Source organism: Telopea speciosissima, chromosome 3 (genome assembly GCF_018873765.1).
Source record: "Telopea speciosissima isolate NSW1024214 ecotype Mountain lineage chromosome 3, Tspe_v1, whole genome shotgun sequence".
Taxonomy (NCBI): Eukaryota; Viridiplantae; Streptophyta; class Magnoliopsida; order Proteales; family Proteaceae; genus Telopea; species Telopea speciosissima.
Genome location: NC_057918.1, coordinates 22,484,735 through 22,502,256, shown reverse-complemented (window position 1 = coordinate 22,502,256; position 17,522 = coordinate 22,484,735). Strand labels below are relative to the sequence as shown.

General features: G+C 40.9%; 1 protein-coding gene across 1 annotated transcript in view; it reads left to right on the top strand.

Annotated features, from left to right (window-relative positions):
* The first annotated feature begins 1,438 nt into the window (after positions 1-1,438).
* Positions 1,439-17,522, top strand: part of LOC122657113 (protein furry homolog) — a 63,441-nt gene continuing 47,357 nt past the window's right edge. Inside the window, exons 1-4 of the mRNA XM_043851892.1 lie at positions 1,439-1,636; positions 2,763-2,897; positions 4,431-4,549; positions 5,198-5,243. Coding sequence (XP_043707827.1) covers positions 2,802-2,897; positions 4,431-4,549; positions 5,198-5,243 — 261 coding nt within the window. The 5' untranslated portion in view covers positions 1,439-1,636; positions 2,763-2,801. The remainder of the gene's footprint in view (positions 1,637-2,762; positions 2,898-4,430; positions 4,550-5,197; positions 5,244-17,522) is intronic.

Sequence of the window (17,522 nt, the reverse complement as noted above, 5' to 3'; positions counted from 1 at the left end):
TTGATTAGATTGGCCACCGTTAATAGTAACCTTAAAGCTTGAATTAGTGACGCACTTAGCAAGCCAGGAAAATGAAGCTGGGGGAGAAGTTGAGCCGGTGGAGGAGGGTGAAAAGAAAGCTCCATTGAGGGAGTCGAAAGCCTTCCTAATGTCAAGTTTCACTACCATCCTGGGCATTCCCTTCAGGAGGTTATACTAGTGCATAAGTTGCTGGTAGAGGAGGATATTGTCAGTGATGTTCCTCCCATGGATGAAAGCAGATCGGTTTGTAAAGATTAACTTGTTGATAATGGATTTCATCATTCGATTGGTCATAAGCTTCGAGATAAAACAATATATGATGAGGCTTATGGTAATTGGTCAAAGGTCGTTAAAGGACTCTAGGCTATTGCTTTTAGGGATAAGAGTTACTTGGAGGAGCTTGAGCTCTTTAATAAGACGCTTGTTAAGGAAGAAGTCATGAATGGCAACACATAGATTATCACCAGTGATGTCCTAGGTAGCCTTGAAAAATTTAGGACTGAACTCGTCGGTTCCAAGGGTTGTATCACCCTCATTATCAAAGACGACATGCTAAATTTCATCGAAGGAGACTAACTTGGCCATGTGATTGGCTTCCTCATTTGTGAGGCACCTACTATTAGGGACCTCAAGGATGGGGGAGAGTACTTGGGGGGAACCATTAAAGACGGAGCTGAAATATTCAGCTACTCCTTTTGTAATGGCAGAATCGTCAGTAAGACAATCGCCACTAATGCCCTTGATTCTGTGAATTCGATTGAAGTTTTAACGAGAATTGAGGGATCGGTGAAAGAATTCAGAATTGCCATTGCCGAGTTGAAGCATTTGATTCTGGTTTTTTGATGCAACTCGGATTCCTTGGCAAGGAGGAGCTGATAGAGACGCGTTACAACATGTCTCTTCTGGGAAGCAAGGAGAGGGTTGTTATGAAGGGATTTGAGGTTTTCAACTAAGGACTTGGCATCATGGTTTTGGGATTCAAGTGTTTTTAAATTGTTTTTGGTCTAGTCACTGGTCATGACACTCCTTTAGTTAATTACAGTGGAGCCGTTTGCACAACGACAATTTTTGTACTAGAATCAACTGAGTTGAGTTGGAATCAAGTGAGACTGATCTTAGTGGACTCGTTGATGCATCTTCAAAACTTGGATGAAACAGGTATATAGGGACGACTGGCTTTGCCTGAGTTTAGATCAATTTATTTTAAAAATCGGCTGAGTTAACCCAGATCGATTTTGAGCCCATGTAGAGAGAAGCTCCATCCACAATGCTAGAAAAACTTGTCCCGCTTAGGGCCCGTGCCAACTGGGCTTGGGCTTGGCAATCAAAGTGGCCACCTGTGGTAGAAGGGAAATCCCTACGGCTTAAACAGTAGATCGATGTTTTCTGCGTTGTTTTCCAACTTATTTTCAGTTTGATTTGCGAGTTTCCCTGGTTCAAGGTCTTGAAATCTTGCATCCGACGAGGAAACAGATGCTTTATTTCAGAATCGAAAAACTTCTTCGATCCAATGAGACTCCAAAACCACATTCTCTCAGTTCATCTCTGCGCAATTACAATTGCTCTCATTTCTTCAGTTCGTTAACAAAGTGGCCATGGCTTTTCCAAATTACAGGTATTCCTTAAATCTTCCACATGTTTTGAAATCTGGGAGATTCATTCATGAAAATTGGAGTTCGTTTATTTCCCAATCGTATGTTCTTAGAAGTTTCAAGAAATGTACATCCAAAACTAATTTCAGGAAGTATTGGCTTACTTCTCGTCTCAAAACCATACTATGACCGAAAACCATATTAAACTGAAATTTTAGGATCTATATGTTAGGGTTCCGCTGTTAACAAGTTTGCTGTTTGTGTATTCTATTTCTGTGAGAGGTTGTACTTCACATTCAAATTCTGTTTCTGTTTAATTCTGACACTTGAAGCTTGATTCTCATCATCGTGTCTCTACTGGTAGACGAGCTTGGAGAGGTGTTGTTACAATAGCCGGTTCTGGGAAGGTAGATTCCTTCTATATGTCCCTTCCCTCACTTCAATTCCTAAAGTGAGCCTTTTAGTTAGTTCTTTCGTTTCCCTTTTTTTGTTGGTGTGCTTGTTTTTTTTATCTTCCATGGGTTATTGTTGAGTCATAATTTTAATTTCTAATTGCATCTGTATCACGTGAATGACTAAGGATTCAAGTTACTAGCATATCTAGGGCTGAATATTGGGCTTTTACACTACCTTTTTTTACATTTTAATTTGTGCAAATAGTAGTTGTTCTCATTCTCGTGGACTGTTGTGAAATGCAGAAGCTCTCTGCTTTCCTCCATTCAAATATGTTGTCTTATTTTACAGCTCATGATAGCTATGCCACATTTGGTGATTCTTCCTGCCTGCTTCCCCATTTCTCCCCCTATACTCAACCTGTAAACCAGTCAGAAGCCAGAGACCTTTTGGATCATTAGCTTGGCACACGGCAAACCTTTGGGCTTCACCACATTAGAATACTGTCCACTTTCTGTGATCCTTCGGATTGTTTCCTCCTCACTTCCAACAGATTGAAATCCAGAAGGGTAGGGCATTTTAATGGGACTGCTCTGAATGTGGAAATATTAATCGATGTAGCACATTGAAAATTTTTTGTTCAGGAAGTCTTGGATTTTTTCTAGTGCTAGGTTGCTGCATTGGATAAAGTGATAGGCTTTGGTGAATGGAATTATCTCCTGTTATTTAATTTGGATATTGGTTATGCCTTTGTAGGTTTGGTTGAGGTGAAGATAGCATATTTAATTTGAAGAGATGAGAGCAGGCGGTGCAGCAAAGCTGATCGTTGATGCACTGCTCCAGAGGTTTCTTCCTCTTGCTAGGCGTCGCATTGAAACTGCCCAAGCACAGGTTGGATCTGAATTTGTGACTCAGCACTGCAAATTTGTATTAATGATATGCAGTCATAGTCTCTTGGAGTTTGATAATGGATTCCTTTGCCTATAGCACCAACAAATTCACATACTGTATAGGGCTCCATGTAATTGGGCAAAAAAGCATTTTAAACTCTGGACAATTGAAAAAGTATGGAAAAAATGAACTTTTCAGAGAAATTTATGCAATGTGGATTTTTTTACACCAAATTTAATCCTTTATTTTTATGCCTTAATAATTCACAGAATAAGTCTAGATTTTATATCTGTTATATTATTATAAATATTTGTTATCTTTATATTGACATGTCATTTCAATATGCTATAAATGAATTTGTATGTAAAACATATCATTTGGTACTGATAAGTGATAACTTGATTGAATTTCATATTAAGCATGAATGTAACCATAGATTACATTTTCTTGGTTTTTTTTTTTTTTGGGGGGGGGGGGGGGATATTATTCTACTGAATTTTCGACTGAATGTTTAATTGACAAAATTAAAGTATACCTGAACTATTCCCCTGTCAAATATTTTAATATCAATCACTAAACATGGGCAGTATTTGACAATGAGTTTTACTCGCATTAGTATGAGAATAAAGTTCATCATTGGTTACTTCCCTTGTAATTTTTTTTTCCAGATAAGTCCACTATACTTTTTCAATAATAGAAGTCAATTTGTCTTTCATGTAACATATTTAATGTGAATATTGAAGGAAAGGTGAATATCAAGAATGAGTGTAGGGGCTTTTCCTCTTCAGCAATATGGATTTAGGGCTTTGTTATATCTGTTTTTCCAATTTTAGCCCCTTAAAGATATGGTATGGTGCAATAAGGTGGACCATAAATGCATACAACCACAATGAGTTTGAAAAAAAAAAGGCAACCAAGGTGACTCCTAGGCGAGGCCTTGAGACCAATGCAAGGGCCACACTTGAAAAAAAACTTGGTGAATTCAGGCCTTTCCATTCTGAAGTGTCTTGGCAATTAAGCATCCCTTGGGTGAGGCCTTGATAACCATGGATCTACCATTCAATGCCTCCCAGCTGGGGGGATCTATTAGGCAATGTCCTTGAATGGTGATTCCCAAGGTATGTATCTATTTCCTGATCTCATGGAAATAGATATTAAAGTTTGTCTTCGATAACTCAGAGGGTTATCGAAGCTTAGAATCAACTCAAGCTAGAGCAATTGGAGAATTTGCAGTAGTATCACCAGTAAGAGAAGCAATTTTCTGAGATACCTAGGCAAAATAAACGGCCACCTGCCTGAACACGCCCTAACACAATCTCATGGGACTTTGTTCTCTTCCTAATAATAACAAGAGCAGAGAAAATGTCTGTCTGAGGAAGCATATGTTCTGATGTTGAAGATCCGACAAGTGGCGACCACAGAGCATACTTATTCTAACTTTTGATTATTATTTAGTACTTAATTTTGAACTTAAAAAATATGTCCAATTGTGTGAATAATTGGTTTTACTTCTCTTACATGGCCATTTAACAGGATGGACAGTATCTTCGACCTTCTGACCCAGCTTATGAGCAAGTGCTAGATTCGCTGGCTATGGTGGCTCGACATACACCTGTACCCCTTCTGGAAGCTCTTCTTAGGTGGAGAGAATGGTGCTGACAATTCCTTTTTTTGCAATATTGTTTTCAACTGTGTTTATTCATGATGCTTTATAGAATCATTTTGAAGCTATAGGACAGTTCACCCAGGTGTGACCCCAGTTCTAGAGGGTAAGAAAAAAGTTCTTAAATTAAGAAGTGGGGTCCTTAAGCAGGTTGTCCTTATAGACATTCAGAAGACTAGAGTTAATGATTTGGAGTTAAATGGATATGATACAGAAGCCCACACTTCCGCTACACTTCAAAGAGAAGTTGTTTTCTCTTAGCAATTTACTGTTTTCATTTTTTTTGATGAATCACTGAATTTATTAAGAAAAGAATATTAGAGAGACAACAAAATAATTTAGCTCTGTGCCCATTATCCCTAGTTTCTGTAATTTCTGTAATTAGAATTAATGAAGAACCTTCTTTTTCAGTTCAAGAGACTTTGTTTGCCCTTGAGCTTTCTATATGCTGTCAAGATAATGTTGATTTAACTGTCTACTATGCCCTAGTTGATCTTGTATGATCACGCATCCTGTGCCAAAAGAGTTCTAGAAAAGCCAAAACTTTGTCCTAAAAAAAATCCACTCATTAGTTAAGAAAAATGTATACAGCTTCATAAGTGTTTTCCACCCCTTATTTAGTCTTGAATGTGTGCAGTGAATCTCCAAAGGGTGCTAATGATGCCTCTACTTTTCAGCGAAAGGTTTGTACTGAGACACTACTTGTGTGTGTGTGTGTGATGGCTTTATCTCCCCTGTTTTTCCCTCCTTCTACCTTTTCTTGTTATTGTTGTTGTGATCATTGTCAATGATCATTATGTCTTTGGTTTTTGCATTGCATTTTAAGGCAATTTTCACTTCAGTTTTTAATGCAGCTAGTTGACATATGTTGATCCTGGTGTTTTTGAAGTGGTTGACAAACAAAATCTATTAAGACCTTGAAAGGAATATCATATATTTATTCTGTCAATTTATTATTGATTAACTAAAGTCTATTGGTCTTTCGGATCAAGCACTTACCGCTACACTAAAACCAATTGATGGTAGTGGAGGTGCAACTTTATTTCCTTATGCAACGCGGTCGGTTAGGCTAAGAGTTGTGAGGAGACGCTGACCTTCTAGGCCCAACAATCCCCCCTTAGCGTTTGCCGAGTGACTTGAAAATGCGACCTTGGCTTTGATACCACTTGATATTCCCTGGTCGACACTGAAAGAGGATGAATCAGTGTACTTAAAATTTTTCCCCACAGGTTGCAATTGTACTTAAAAATTTCTTCCCACATGCTACAATCCCAAACTGACCCTGACTCATTGACACACCAAACTGTCTCTGAAGGTACTGTAACACTGACACTTGTGTACACCAACGGTTGAAGCTATCCAATTTTACCGGTTATAGTTCGCATGAACTCCCACCTTCAATCAAGAATGGTCAAGCTTACCAAGAGATGCATGCCCATCCTGCAAAACAGAATTCACTTCTATGCATACACAAGCATCCACAACTCACAATATACGTGGTTTGACATTGTGTCTAGTGTCTACTACATCCACAGGGTAATGCCTAACCTTGGGCTTCGTATATTACCCAATACTCAACACTCAATACAATTTGATTGCTCCTACAGTCCAGGAGCCCCAACTTGATTGGAATTATAATATATGGAATGAAATATCAAATCCCCAATTTCACAAACACTTGGTAGGCATACATCAATCGACTACCTACAACTAATAAAAGGAACTTGAAACAATGAGATCACCTCTCCCCTGGTAACCTCGCTGATTGGCTGCGCTTCGGTGCTCAAATACCAACTCCGGCAATGTCCAAACATCAAAGCATGTAGCACCAACGATCCAATTTGGCAAAAACCATGAAAACCTAGTTTTCCAGCTCCAAAAGCGCTACAGTGATGTTCTTCCTTGAATTCTGAGCTTGCAGGAAAAAACTGGGGTCAATTTCGATCTGAAATAGCCAAGATATGGTCATTTTAAGTTGAACCCTTGGATAGGCAGAAAAATAGGGCATTTTGGACATTTTAAATAATGCTTGTGACATTTCATTACATAACTATCCGCTGGCTGACACGATGGCTGTTGGATATGGCTTCAAACAGGCGCGATAGATATCGTCTGTAGGATCTTTAAAGATTCCTTGACGGACTGACAAAAAACGGGAGCTCAGATGGCCTCCCAAACGGAATCTCTTTCAAGTATGTCATGCACCCGTGCAATATGCCAATAGCGAATTGAAGACTTGTATGAAAACCGTTAGATAAGCATCAAGATCGACTATCCGTAATGAGTAAGACAGAATCATAAATCATCAATTTTGTATGTGCGCAATATCCCTGGAAGTAGATTCTGTGTAAGCTTAACTTACCATCCCTCTTTGTACGAGACCAATGAAATTTGTTGCGGTGGAATAAACTGCGCCATGCTGCGTGCACGATTCATTCGCCGATCAATTTGGATCTTGCCACTCGATCCAAATCGAAAGTTGGTCAAGATTCTGTAACCACACTTCTTTGTATCCACCTTACTGAGAATTTAAACTTGTCGAGATTTCTTTTTTGTGACATTTTTAAACCTCATTGAAGCAAAAGGTTGAGCACCTCAAGTGCCACTCGACACTTGGAAGTTTTTCTTGAAAACCCCATGTGGCCTAAAGGCCTGTAGCATAGTATGGCATGCGGCTTGGGCAGCCCGCACATGAGGGCCTCTGCTTGCATGCTGCCTAACACGCGGGGGTTGTGTCCTTGCTCCTATGGTGCGGTGGCCTTGGCATGGCTGCGCCTGTGACTCAGAGGCCATGTCTCCCATGCGTGGCCCAGTGTGCCATGCATGCACTGCCTGTATTGTGTGGCCTAGCCCAATGCTCTTACCTTATGCATGTGTCTGATGCGGTCATGTGTGCCTACCATGGCCAAATGTACTTGGTCCCTCCATGCAACCAGCTATTGTGGATGCCATGTGACAATTTTTTTTAAAAAAAATTGCCACTACTAACTTTCATATCAGTTGCATTTCATCACACACCACCCAACTGCTTCCCAAGTATTGTAGCCACTTCCACCAATATCTTGGCCTTATTACCACCAAGACTGTGCATCCATGCATACATACACACATCATTATACAAACTTGACCACTGACACATACTGCCTCGACACTGTCTAAGCTCTCCAAATATTACTTGCCACGTGTAATAACTTCCAGCATACCAGAGATGTTGCCAACAATGGCAATATACCTCCAAATTTATCCCAGTTGCCCAACAATCTCCCCCTTTGGAAATGTTGGCCATACTGTAACTTATCTGCAACTCTTCAACTCCTCTCCTTTACAACAAATACAAAGGCGACACCACTCCCCCTCAATGTAAGCTTCCCCTATATACTCACCCATAGGAGTGCCCACTGCATCTTCCTATCCTACGGAGATTCTGTTCTATGCGTACACGTACTCCCCCCACACCAGTACCACTTGTCACGGAGTCTTTCAAAGTTGTCATTTGGGAGAGCTTTGGTTAATATGTCTGTCACTTGGTTAGTTGTAGATACAAATTCTAACCTCATTGCATTTGTAGTGACTTTCTCCTTCAAGAAATGATACCTTATAAGTTATATCAATGTGTTTTGTCTTGAGTGTTGCACAGGATTCTTGGAGATGTTGATTGTACTCATATTGTCACATATGATAGCCACTGGCTCATCGCTATGAATCCCAAGATCAGAAATCTTTGTCTTCATCCACAATACTTGTGTACAACTGGCTGCAACAGCTATGTACTCAGCCTCAGCTGTAGAGAGTGAAACTGATCCTGTTTCTTATTGTGCCAAGCAACTAAACTCTTTCCTAGAAATAATACACCTCCACTAGTTCTTTCCCTGTCATCCATACTACCATCTCAGTCTGCATTTGAAAATGATGTGAGTGAAATTTCCAGTTCTTGGGTACCGTAAGCCATAATCTATTGTACCTCTAAGATATCTAAAAATCCTCTTGACTGCCATCAAATGTCTCCTTGGGATTTTCTTAGAATCTGATCACCAAGCACACTGCTTGTAAAATGTCAGGTCTTGATGCTGTCAAGTACAGTGGACTTCCTATCATAGACCTATACGGTGTCTGATCAACCAAGGCTGACTCATCATTTACACTTAGCTTGCAACCCACAACCATAGGTGTACCTACTACTGGTTTGCTATTTGCCATAAAAAACTTTGTCAACATCTCGACATATTTTGTTTGGGAGATGAAGATTCCAGTTTCCTGTTGATTTATTTGCAAACCCAAAAGTAGGATAATTCTCTAAGTATGGACATCTCAAACTCCATCTTCTCTGCAAACTGTTTGCACATCTCATCATAGGGTCCTCGAAAGATGATGTCATCCACATAGACCACAACTACAAGTTGACTACTGTCTTCTAACATGACATACAAGTTACTATCAACCATGCCTTTCCTCAGTCCCAACTGATGTAGATATGTGTCTAACTTGGAGTACCATGCTCTAGTGCCTTCCTCAATTTATAGACCATGTTTGGATCATCACCAAGTTGAAAACCATCTGATTGCTCAATGTAGACCTCTTCTTCAAGATTGCCATTCAGAAATGCTGACTTGACATCCATTTGATACACTTTAAAGCCCTTGTACACTGCCAATGCTAAAAACATCTTGATGGACTCTAACCTTGCAACATGTGCAAATGTCTCGTCAAAGTCTATTCCTTTCATCTGGGCATAGCCTTTGCAAACCAGTCTGGCTTTGTTTCCTTCCACCTTTCTAACTTCATTCAACTTGTTTTTGAAGACCCATTTTGTACCTGTCACATCCTTGTCTATTGGCTTAGGAACTAACTCCCATGTGTTGTTCTTTTCAATTTGGTCCAACTCTTCATTCATTGCCTTCACCAAATGTTCATCTCTACAAGCCTCTTGACTGTCTTGGGTTCTACCTGTGGTAGTAAAGAAAATGTTGCGCAGTCTCATTCTTCGTCTAGTCTGCATCCCTTCCTCTAGGTCTCTAATAATTTGGTGCGATGGATGTATTTTTAACCATTTATTGTCTTTTGGTCTGCCATCCATGTTTGCTTCTGTCTCTTGAGCCTCTGAGCTGTATCTGATTTCTTTTTTGCCTCTTCTGTCTAATCAATATCATTAACTTCTTTAAAAACTGGAGCTTCTGACTGCACTAGCCTTGTAGCTGGTTTAAGCTCATCCACTTTCACATCTGAATTCTCAACCACCTTGCACAGTTTCTTGTTATAACACCTGTAAGCTTTACTTTTTGAAGAGTATCCCATGAAAATTCCTTCATCTGCCCTGTCATTAAATTTTCGCCGGTTGTCATCTTTCTTCCTCTTGATGAAACATCTAGAGCTAAATGCTCTAAAGTACTTTACAGTATCTTTCCTACTAAATCATAACTCATATGGAGTTTTGGTTTCATGTGGCTTCAACAGACACCTGTTTTGTATGTAAACAGAAGTGTAGACAGCTTCTCTCCAAAATCTTCTTGCAACATTGCCTTCAACAAGCATGTTTCTTGCCTTCTCTTGAACTGTTCTATTATTTCTCTCCACTATCCCATTTTGTTGAGGGGTTTTGGCTGCAGAATGCTGAATTCTAATCCCATGCTCATTGCAAAAGGTAGAAATAAATTCCATGTGTACTCTTTGCTTTGATCTGACCTTAAGCATTTGATTGCCCTTCCAGTCTCATTCTCAACCCTATTCTTAAACACCTTAAACAGTCCAAAGCCTCAATTTTGTCTTTGAGAAACATCACCCAAGTCATCCTAGAATACTTATCAATAAATAAAATGTATCTCTCACCTCCAATAGCTTGGGTTCTCATAGGACCACATAGATCAGTGTGCACTAGGTCCAAGGGCTTACTTGAATAATGCTCCTTAGGCTTGTAAGTTGCCTTTGTTTACTTTCCTTTTTGACATGTACCACACACATGATTCTTGGGAGTCTTGATCCTTGGTAGATCTCTAACTGCCTCCTTTTTACTCACCTTGGCTAAATTCTTGAAGTTATATGCCCCAATCTTCTGTGCCATAGCCAATGCTTATCTTCTTGAGTCTTGACTCAACATGTAACTGTTTTCAAGACCTTCAGAAAGAACATATAAGTTGCCAGTTTTTGTACCCTGTACCATTGTCTTTCCATTGCCTTTTTGTGTATTCCTACTTCCCTTTCTTCTTGCTTGCATCTGTGACTCTGTGAGGGAAGTAGTTTCTTGCAGTTTCTAACAATATGGTCCAACCTATAGCATCGGTAGGACTCAACACTCTCCTGTACCAAAGGAGCAAACCTGTTCCTGGTAGTGAATGTCATAGGCATGACTTGCCTCCTGCAATCTGCCGACCTATGTCCATAACTATTACAACCATAGCAGTACCCATAGAAGTAGCCTTGTCTCTGCCAAGTGTTACCTGCATAACCCCTGTGCCTTTGATAACTGACTGTAGTGTAGCCATCTCTATCAGTCTTCTTCCCAACAGATTTTTAAGTCCTTGAGCTCTTCTGTTTCTCGACAAACCTCATAAGATTGCTTGTAGTTCCTTTTCCTTTTGTCTTCACAACACCAGATGAGCTTGCTTTGTCATAGCCATGACTAGACTTGTCTCAGGCACTTGAGTACAAACTGCCTTGCCTTTTGACTTTAAAATAGTAATTGACGGAAATGAAGTGGCAGCTCTCAGATAATCCATCTGTTGCATTTCATCTAAAGCATCCTTCAACATCATCACCTGCTCTTCAAGTACACTGCACTCTTCTGTCTTTGAAGCAAGACTAATGCTCATGTCTTCAGTTATCTTGGTCTTCTCTTCAATAATAAGATTCAACTGAGTGACCATCTCTTCTTTCTCTACAAGCTAACTTTACATTCTTTTGTTTTTTCTTTCTTTCCACCTCGAGGTCTTTTAAAGCAGACCACAGTTCACCCTCAAGGCATATTCTCCTTCAACTTCCTCCTCTCCATCAGACTTGTCATTGTTCCTATGTGCGGTGTTGCTTCCCAACACCATAAAAAGTGTCTCAGTATGCTCATCATCAGATTCTTCTTCAATTGACTCATCCTCTGAAGTACTGATGTCCTTCTTTGTGATCAAGCTTCTTTTCTTGAAATTGCTTTTCTTCCCAAGGATGAATTTTTTCTTACCCTTCTTGACCTTGTTTGCCTGATCTTCATCATTCGAGTCATTGACCTTGCCTTTCTTTGGACATTTTGATTTTATGTCCATTGTCACCACAGTTAAAGCACTTCAAGAGAAGTTTTGCCTTATACTTTCCATTTCCCTTCTTGAATTTTCTGGCAAAGTAGGCAATGAACTCAGCATCTGGTTCTTCAGAGTCACTTTCTTTACTTATTTTCAAAGTCTTCATCTTGTACACTGCCTTGAAAGCTGCTTCCTTCCCAGTAGACTTAAGCTTGATCATCCTCATCTCATATACAGTTAAGGTCCCATGTAAGTCATCAAGTCTCATCTCATTCAAGTCCTCGGACTCCTCAATTGTAGAAACCTTGGCATTGTACACTTTTGGCAAGGACTGAAGTACTTTCTTCACCACTATTTCATCTCTCATCTGCTCACCTAGGCCTCAGGAATTAATGATTTCATTCACCCTGTTCATGAAACCATCTATTTTTTCCTCCTTAGTCATCTTCAAACTTTCTGTTAAATATATGGGCCAGAATACTGTGGGGGTATTCTAGACTTTTTCCTTTGTTATTTTATTGTTTTTGTATATGTGGTTTAGTCCCACATTGCTCATGTACAGATTGTACTATTTTATTATTCTTATAAATAAGAAGGTGCTTGGGATGAATTAAGCATTCAAGCATTCAGCCTAATTCTAATCTGTTAACATGGTATCATAGCAGATTTCGAATTAGGGACCCCCCCTCTCTTCCATTCTCGATTTCAGTCCCTTATTTTCCTTTTTTTCATTCTCGGCTCCTTCCTTCTCCTTTTCTTTTGCTCTTCATTCTCCCACTAGGGCAGCACTAATGAGGTGATCTACAAGATCTAGTTGCTGCCCTCCATTACCTCTTTCTATGGTGTAATTTTTCTGCTCGATAGGGACACTATTACCTGTCTGCGATATTTGGCTTCTTCAGTTTTTTGGGGACTGCTTCCATCTCTGCTACAAGGGACCACTCCTCGTATTTGAAGACCAAGAACTGCAGCAGGCTTTCTCCTTTATTTCTGTTCCTATCCTCAGATCTGTTCAAGACCCCCTAAGATCGATATTTCACAAAAAACAGGGTTTTTCCAAAAACTATCGATGTAGGGGCTGGTGACTTCTATTGGTTCTGATTTTTTGAAGGCTGGTTCTCTACTTATACAGTCACACTCGACCTTGGTTGGAGCTGCAACACTTTAGTTTTTTGGCATTTTACATCCTTTGTTGATTTTGGCAGTTCAGGGTTTTTTCCAAAACCCTGACCAATATCGATCTAGGGTTTACAGATTTCTGTTGCGGCTGATTTTTGGCAGGGTGTTTCAGCATTACTAGAAGACCATTCTATCCTATTTTCAGCTCCATCTGCAGTGTTTTTGCTCTCCTTATTCCCTACATCGATTTCAGCACTTTCAGGGTTTTTTTCAAACCTTGTAAAAATCGATCCAAGGGATTTACTTTGCTGCTGTTGCTGATTATAGGAGACCACTATTCTATCATTACCAGAGGGCTCCCCTCCAACTTTCAGCCCTTCACTTGCAGGCTTTCGTGGGTTTCTCTTCACAACAGCCCCTCTTTATGATTTGGGCTTCTCTACTGCTCTCATGGGTGACTCAGTGGATTCGACTGCTACTTCTGTTGGTGATGGACACAGCAAATCAGATTATCATACCTTTACTCCTAATCCAATCAAGTTGGATGGCACTAATTATTTGCTTTGGTCTAGGTCTGCTTCCTTTGCCATTGCTGGCCGTGGCCTTACTGGTCATATTACTAGCACCAGTGTTATGCCAACTAAGATTGGAGCTGCTAAAGACAGGTTAATGTAGTCCTAGATAGGTAGGAGACCTACTAGGAGCCAGACAACAGGATCAATCCCAAAAGGGGTTGCTGGTTCGAATGGACAACACTAGGATTTAGGTTAATTCTAGGGTTTAGGATGGGAATTTGGGAACGGGTCTTATATGACTTTAATATGCAGGTCTAGGGGGTTATTATGGGATAAAAATAATTGGATTTGGGAAGGTTTTAAAATTCTGCAATTTTGGGCAGAATCGAGTTGTAGGTTTTAGGTTTACTGGAGTGGGGGAATGGAGGGGTTGTAGTGGGGACTAAGGGCTAGGGCTAAGGTCGAGTGTGGGGAGTGATGTGGGGAATGTAGGCTGGAAGTAGGGTTTGAAAGTGAAGGCTAAATCTGGAGTTATGGGGGAATCCTAGTGGATGTAGGAGTTGCAGGTTAATGGAGATTAGGGTTTGATGGATGGAGGGGGTTGTGGATTAGGTTAGAGGATGAAGAGGGGAAGAATATATGTAAGGAACTAAGATTACTTACTGGTTTGATCTCCTTCAAAGACGACAGCAGCAGCTTGAAGAAGCTCGATTGAAGAAGAAGAAGAACCTCCCGGTACTGAATAGACGTAAGGAGTCGCAGGAGTCCACCTACCCTATCCACCTTGAGATCCACAAGGATATACACTCACAAAGAGCAGCAGCAATGGCAGCAAGCATAAAGCTAATTTTTATTAATCAAATTCGTATTCAATGCTGGCCTCCCTTACAAACTTATATAGAAGACTCAAAAATAGACTTAGACACTAAAAAGGAATGGCCTAACCCTATCCCTAACCTATTAGGTAACTTAAACCAACTAGGAAACTAAAATACTAAAAGAATAGACTCAAAACATCACTGGACTTATAGAGTCCTAATTCAGCCCAACTTACATCACATGATCACTTAAGTTGTCACATGACCACTTAACCATGTCATATGACCACTTAAATTGAACCAATTGGATGCAACCAATTTGAACCGGTTCAATTAAAAAAACATAAAAATAAACTAAGTATTGGGCTAATCCCGTATGCAACCTATGTACCCCTAGTTTAGGCTCATTAAAGTGGCCTAATACATAGAAAACCCTTGGGAACAAAGGCCCAACATGTATATAACCCAACCCTAGGCCTATTTCTAAAGAAATAAGCCCTATTTGGTGATGGATCTGCATCACAGGTGGCTGGCCAACATTGGAGTTCTCATGTCCTACCTCATTGGCTCTATGACTACAGAATTGTTGCATAATTTTTTTCTTCTTGACACAGCCTCGGAGATTTGGGCTGCTTGCAAGGAGACCTACGGGCAGCTTGGCAACGATGCCCAGGTCTATGAACTCAGGAAGAAGGTCCTTCACACTACTCAAGGAGAATTGACAGTCTCTAAATATTATGCTACTTTGCGTAGCCTTTGGCAGCAGTTGGATCACTTTTTTGACTTTCACCCAAGTTCCGCTACTGATATTGCCTCCTATAAGAAGCATGTGGACAAGATTAGGGTCTATGATTTTTTGGCTGGCTTAAATGTGGAGTACGATCAGATTCGTGTTCAAGTGTTGGGCCATAAGCCTTTTCCCACACTTGAACAATCTTATGCCTTGGTGTCCTCTGAGGAGAACCGTCGGGCTGCCATGTTGCACCCCCTATTACTGACAGATCAGCTCTCAAGCCTGCTGCCCCTGCCACTCCTGCACCTAGTAGCACTGCTTCTCTTGGTGATTCTACCACCGGGACTGTCGTTTGTGAGCACTGTCACAAACCCTATCACACCAAGGAGAAGTGCTGGAAACTTCATGGGAAACCGGCTGACTTTTAAGCTAAAAGGGCTGCCAAGACAAAGACAAAGACAAAGACCAAGGCACATCAGTCTGAGACTGTTATTGCAGGTCTTCCGTTGCTGCTCACACCCAGGATGATCTACAGGCATTCCTACGTATGCTCAGGTCTTCCGCTGCTACTGCCTTTACTACATCAGCTCCTGCCAGTTCTTCTGCTCCCTCAAGTTCACACTTTGCCCGGTCAGGTATTGCATTTGGAGGTCATTGTGCTTCTGTAGCTTCCCATCCTTGGATCATAGATTCGGGAGCTACAGATCATATGACCGGCTCCTCTAGTCTGTTTCACAGATATTCTCCCACTTCTGGGAAAGACAAGGTCAAGGTGGCTGATGGTTCCCTTTCTTCCATTTCTTGAAAAGGAATCATCAACTGCACTTCTTCTCTTCCCTTATCTTCTGTTTTGCACATTCCTAATTTTACTACTAACCTTCTTTCCATTAGTAGTATTACTCGTGATCTTAACTGTAAAGTCACTTTCTTTCCCTCTCATTGTGTGTTTTAGGATCTGGACTCTGGGAAGACGATTGGATTGGGTAAAGTGCACGGTGGGCTGTACCTGCTTGATGACGGTTGCTTCTCTCTACCACCATTGCCTTCTCTGCTACATCAGAATTCCATGGTCTCTTCTGAACTCTACCAGTGGCACTCTCGGTTAGGTCACCCCCCTTTAGGAATTTTAGCTCATTTATTTCCTAGTTTGGTCACCCTTCGTACTAAGGATGACTTTTTTTGTAAGGCTTGTGTTCTAGCCAAACAGACACGTTCAATTTATCCAGTTTCAAATAAACATAGTTCTTCTTGTTTTCAATTAGTGCATTCTGATGTTTGGGCCCCCAGTCGTAAAGCATCTATTAATGGTCATCGTTGGTTTGTCTCTTTCATTGATTGTCATTCTAGGCACACTTGGGTGTATCTTTTGCACACAAAAAATCAGGTTTTCTCATGTTTTCAGCATTTTCATAAAATGGTACAAACACAATTCCAGGCTACTCTCAAAGTATTGAGAAGTGACAATGGAACAGAGTACATAGAATCCCAATTTCAAAAATATTTAGTTGATCATGGCATCCTTCATCAAACTAGTTGTGTTGATACCCCTGCCCAGAATAGTGTGGCAGAAAGGAAAAATCGCCACTTGTTAGAGATGGCCAGGGCTTTGATGTTTGCGAGGAATGTCCCCTCTCAGTATTGGGGGGATGCGGTTCTTACTATGGCCTAGGTCATAAATAGGCTGCCTTCTAGGATTCTTGCCTCCTGTAGCCCCTCTGATGTTTTAAGGGGCGATTCCTCATTTATTGTGCCTCCCAAGGTGTTTGGTTGTGTGTGCTATGCTCGAGATACTATATCTCCAGGCAAGCTTGAACCTCGGGGGCTCCGTTGTATTTTCTTGGGATATTCTCCGACCCAGAAAGGGTATAAGTGTTACCATCCCCCTTCCCGCCGTACCATGGTTAGCATGGATGTTATTTTCCATGAGTCCCTTTCTTACTATTCTTCACCACCTCTTCGGGGGGAGAGTTCTAGTGAAGATGTGTCTTTTGAGATTCTTTTACCTAAGGTTGCTTAGGCTGCTGTCCAGCCTTCTTTACAAACACCCACGACCCCTTTACCAACACCCACGGTTGCTGCCCAGCCTCCTTTAGATGCTGCCCATCTTATTTTGGTTGATGCCCAACATCCTCTAGCTGTTCCTCCCTCACCTGATGGGAATCCTTTACAGGGGGAGACCATAGAAAATAGTGTTGTTAATGTTCCTATCCAGGGGGAGCTGACTCCAGTCTAGAGAACTATTGGTGAATTTCAGAAGAGAATTGACAACTCGAACATACTCACCTATACAAGGGGTAGATCCAACAGAGGGCAGTTGCAACCCACTATAGCACCAGTACCCATCCAATTGCCGGCTCCAGACCCGGATCCTATATCTCCTGGTAATCCCTCTCCTTCCGACCTATCTATTGCACATCGCAAAGGTACTAGGACTTGCACTTTACATCCCATATCTCGTTTTGTTTCTTATAGCTCTCTTTCTCCCTCTTTTCGTGCGTTTGTATCTTCTCTTTCCTCTATCTTGATTCCTAACAATTGACAGGAAGCATCTACAGAT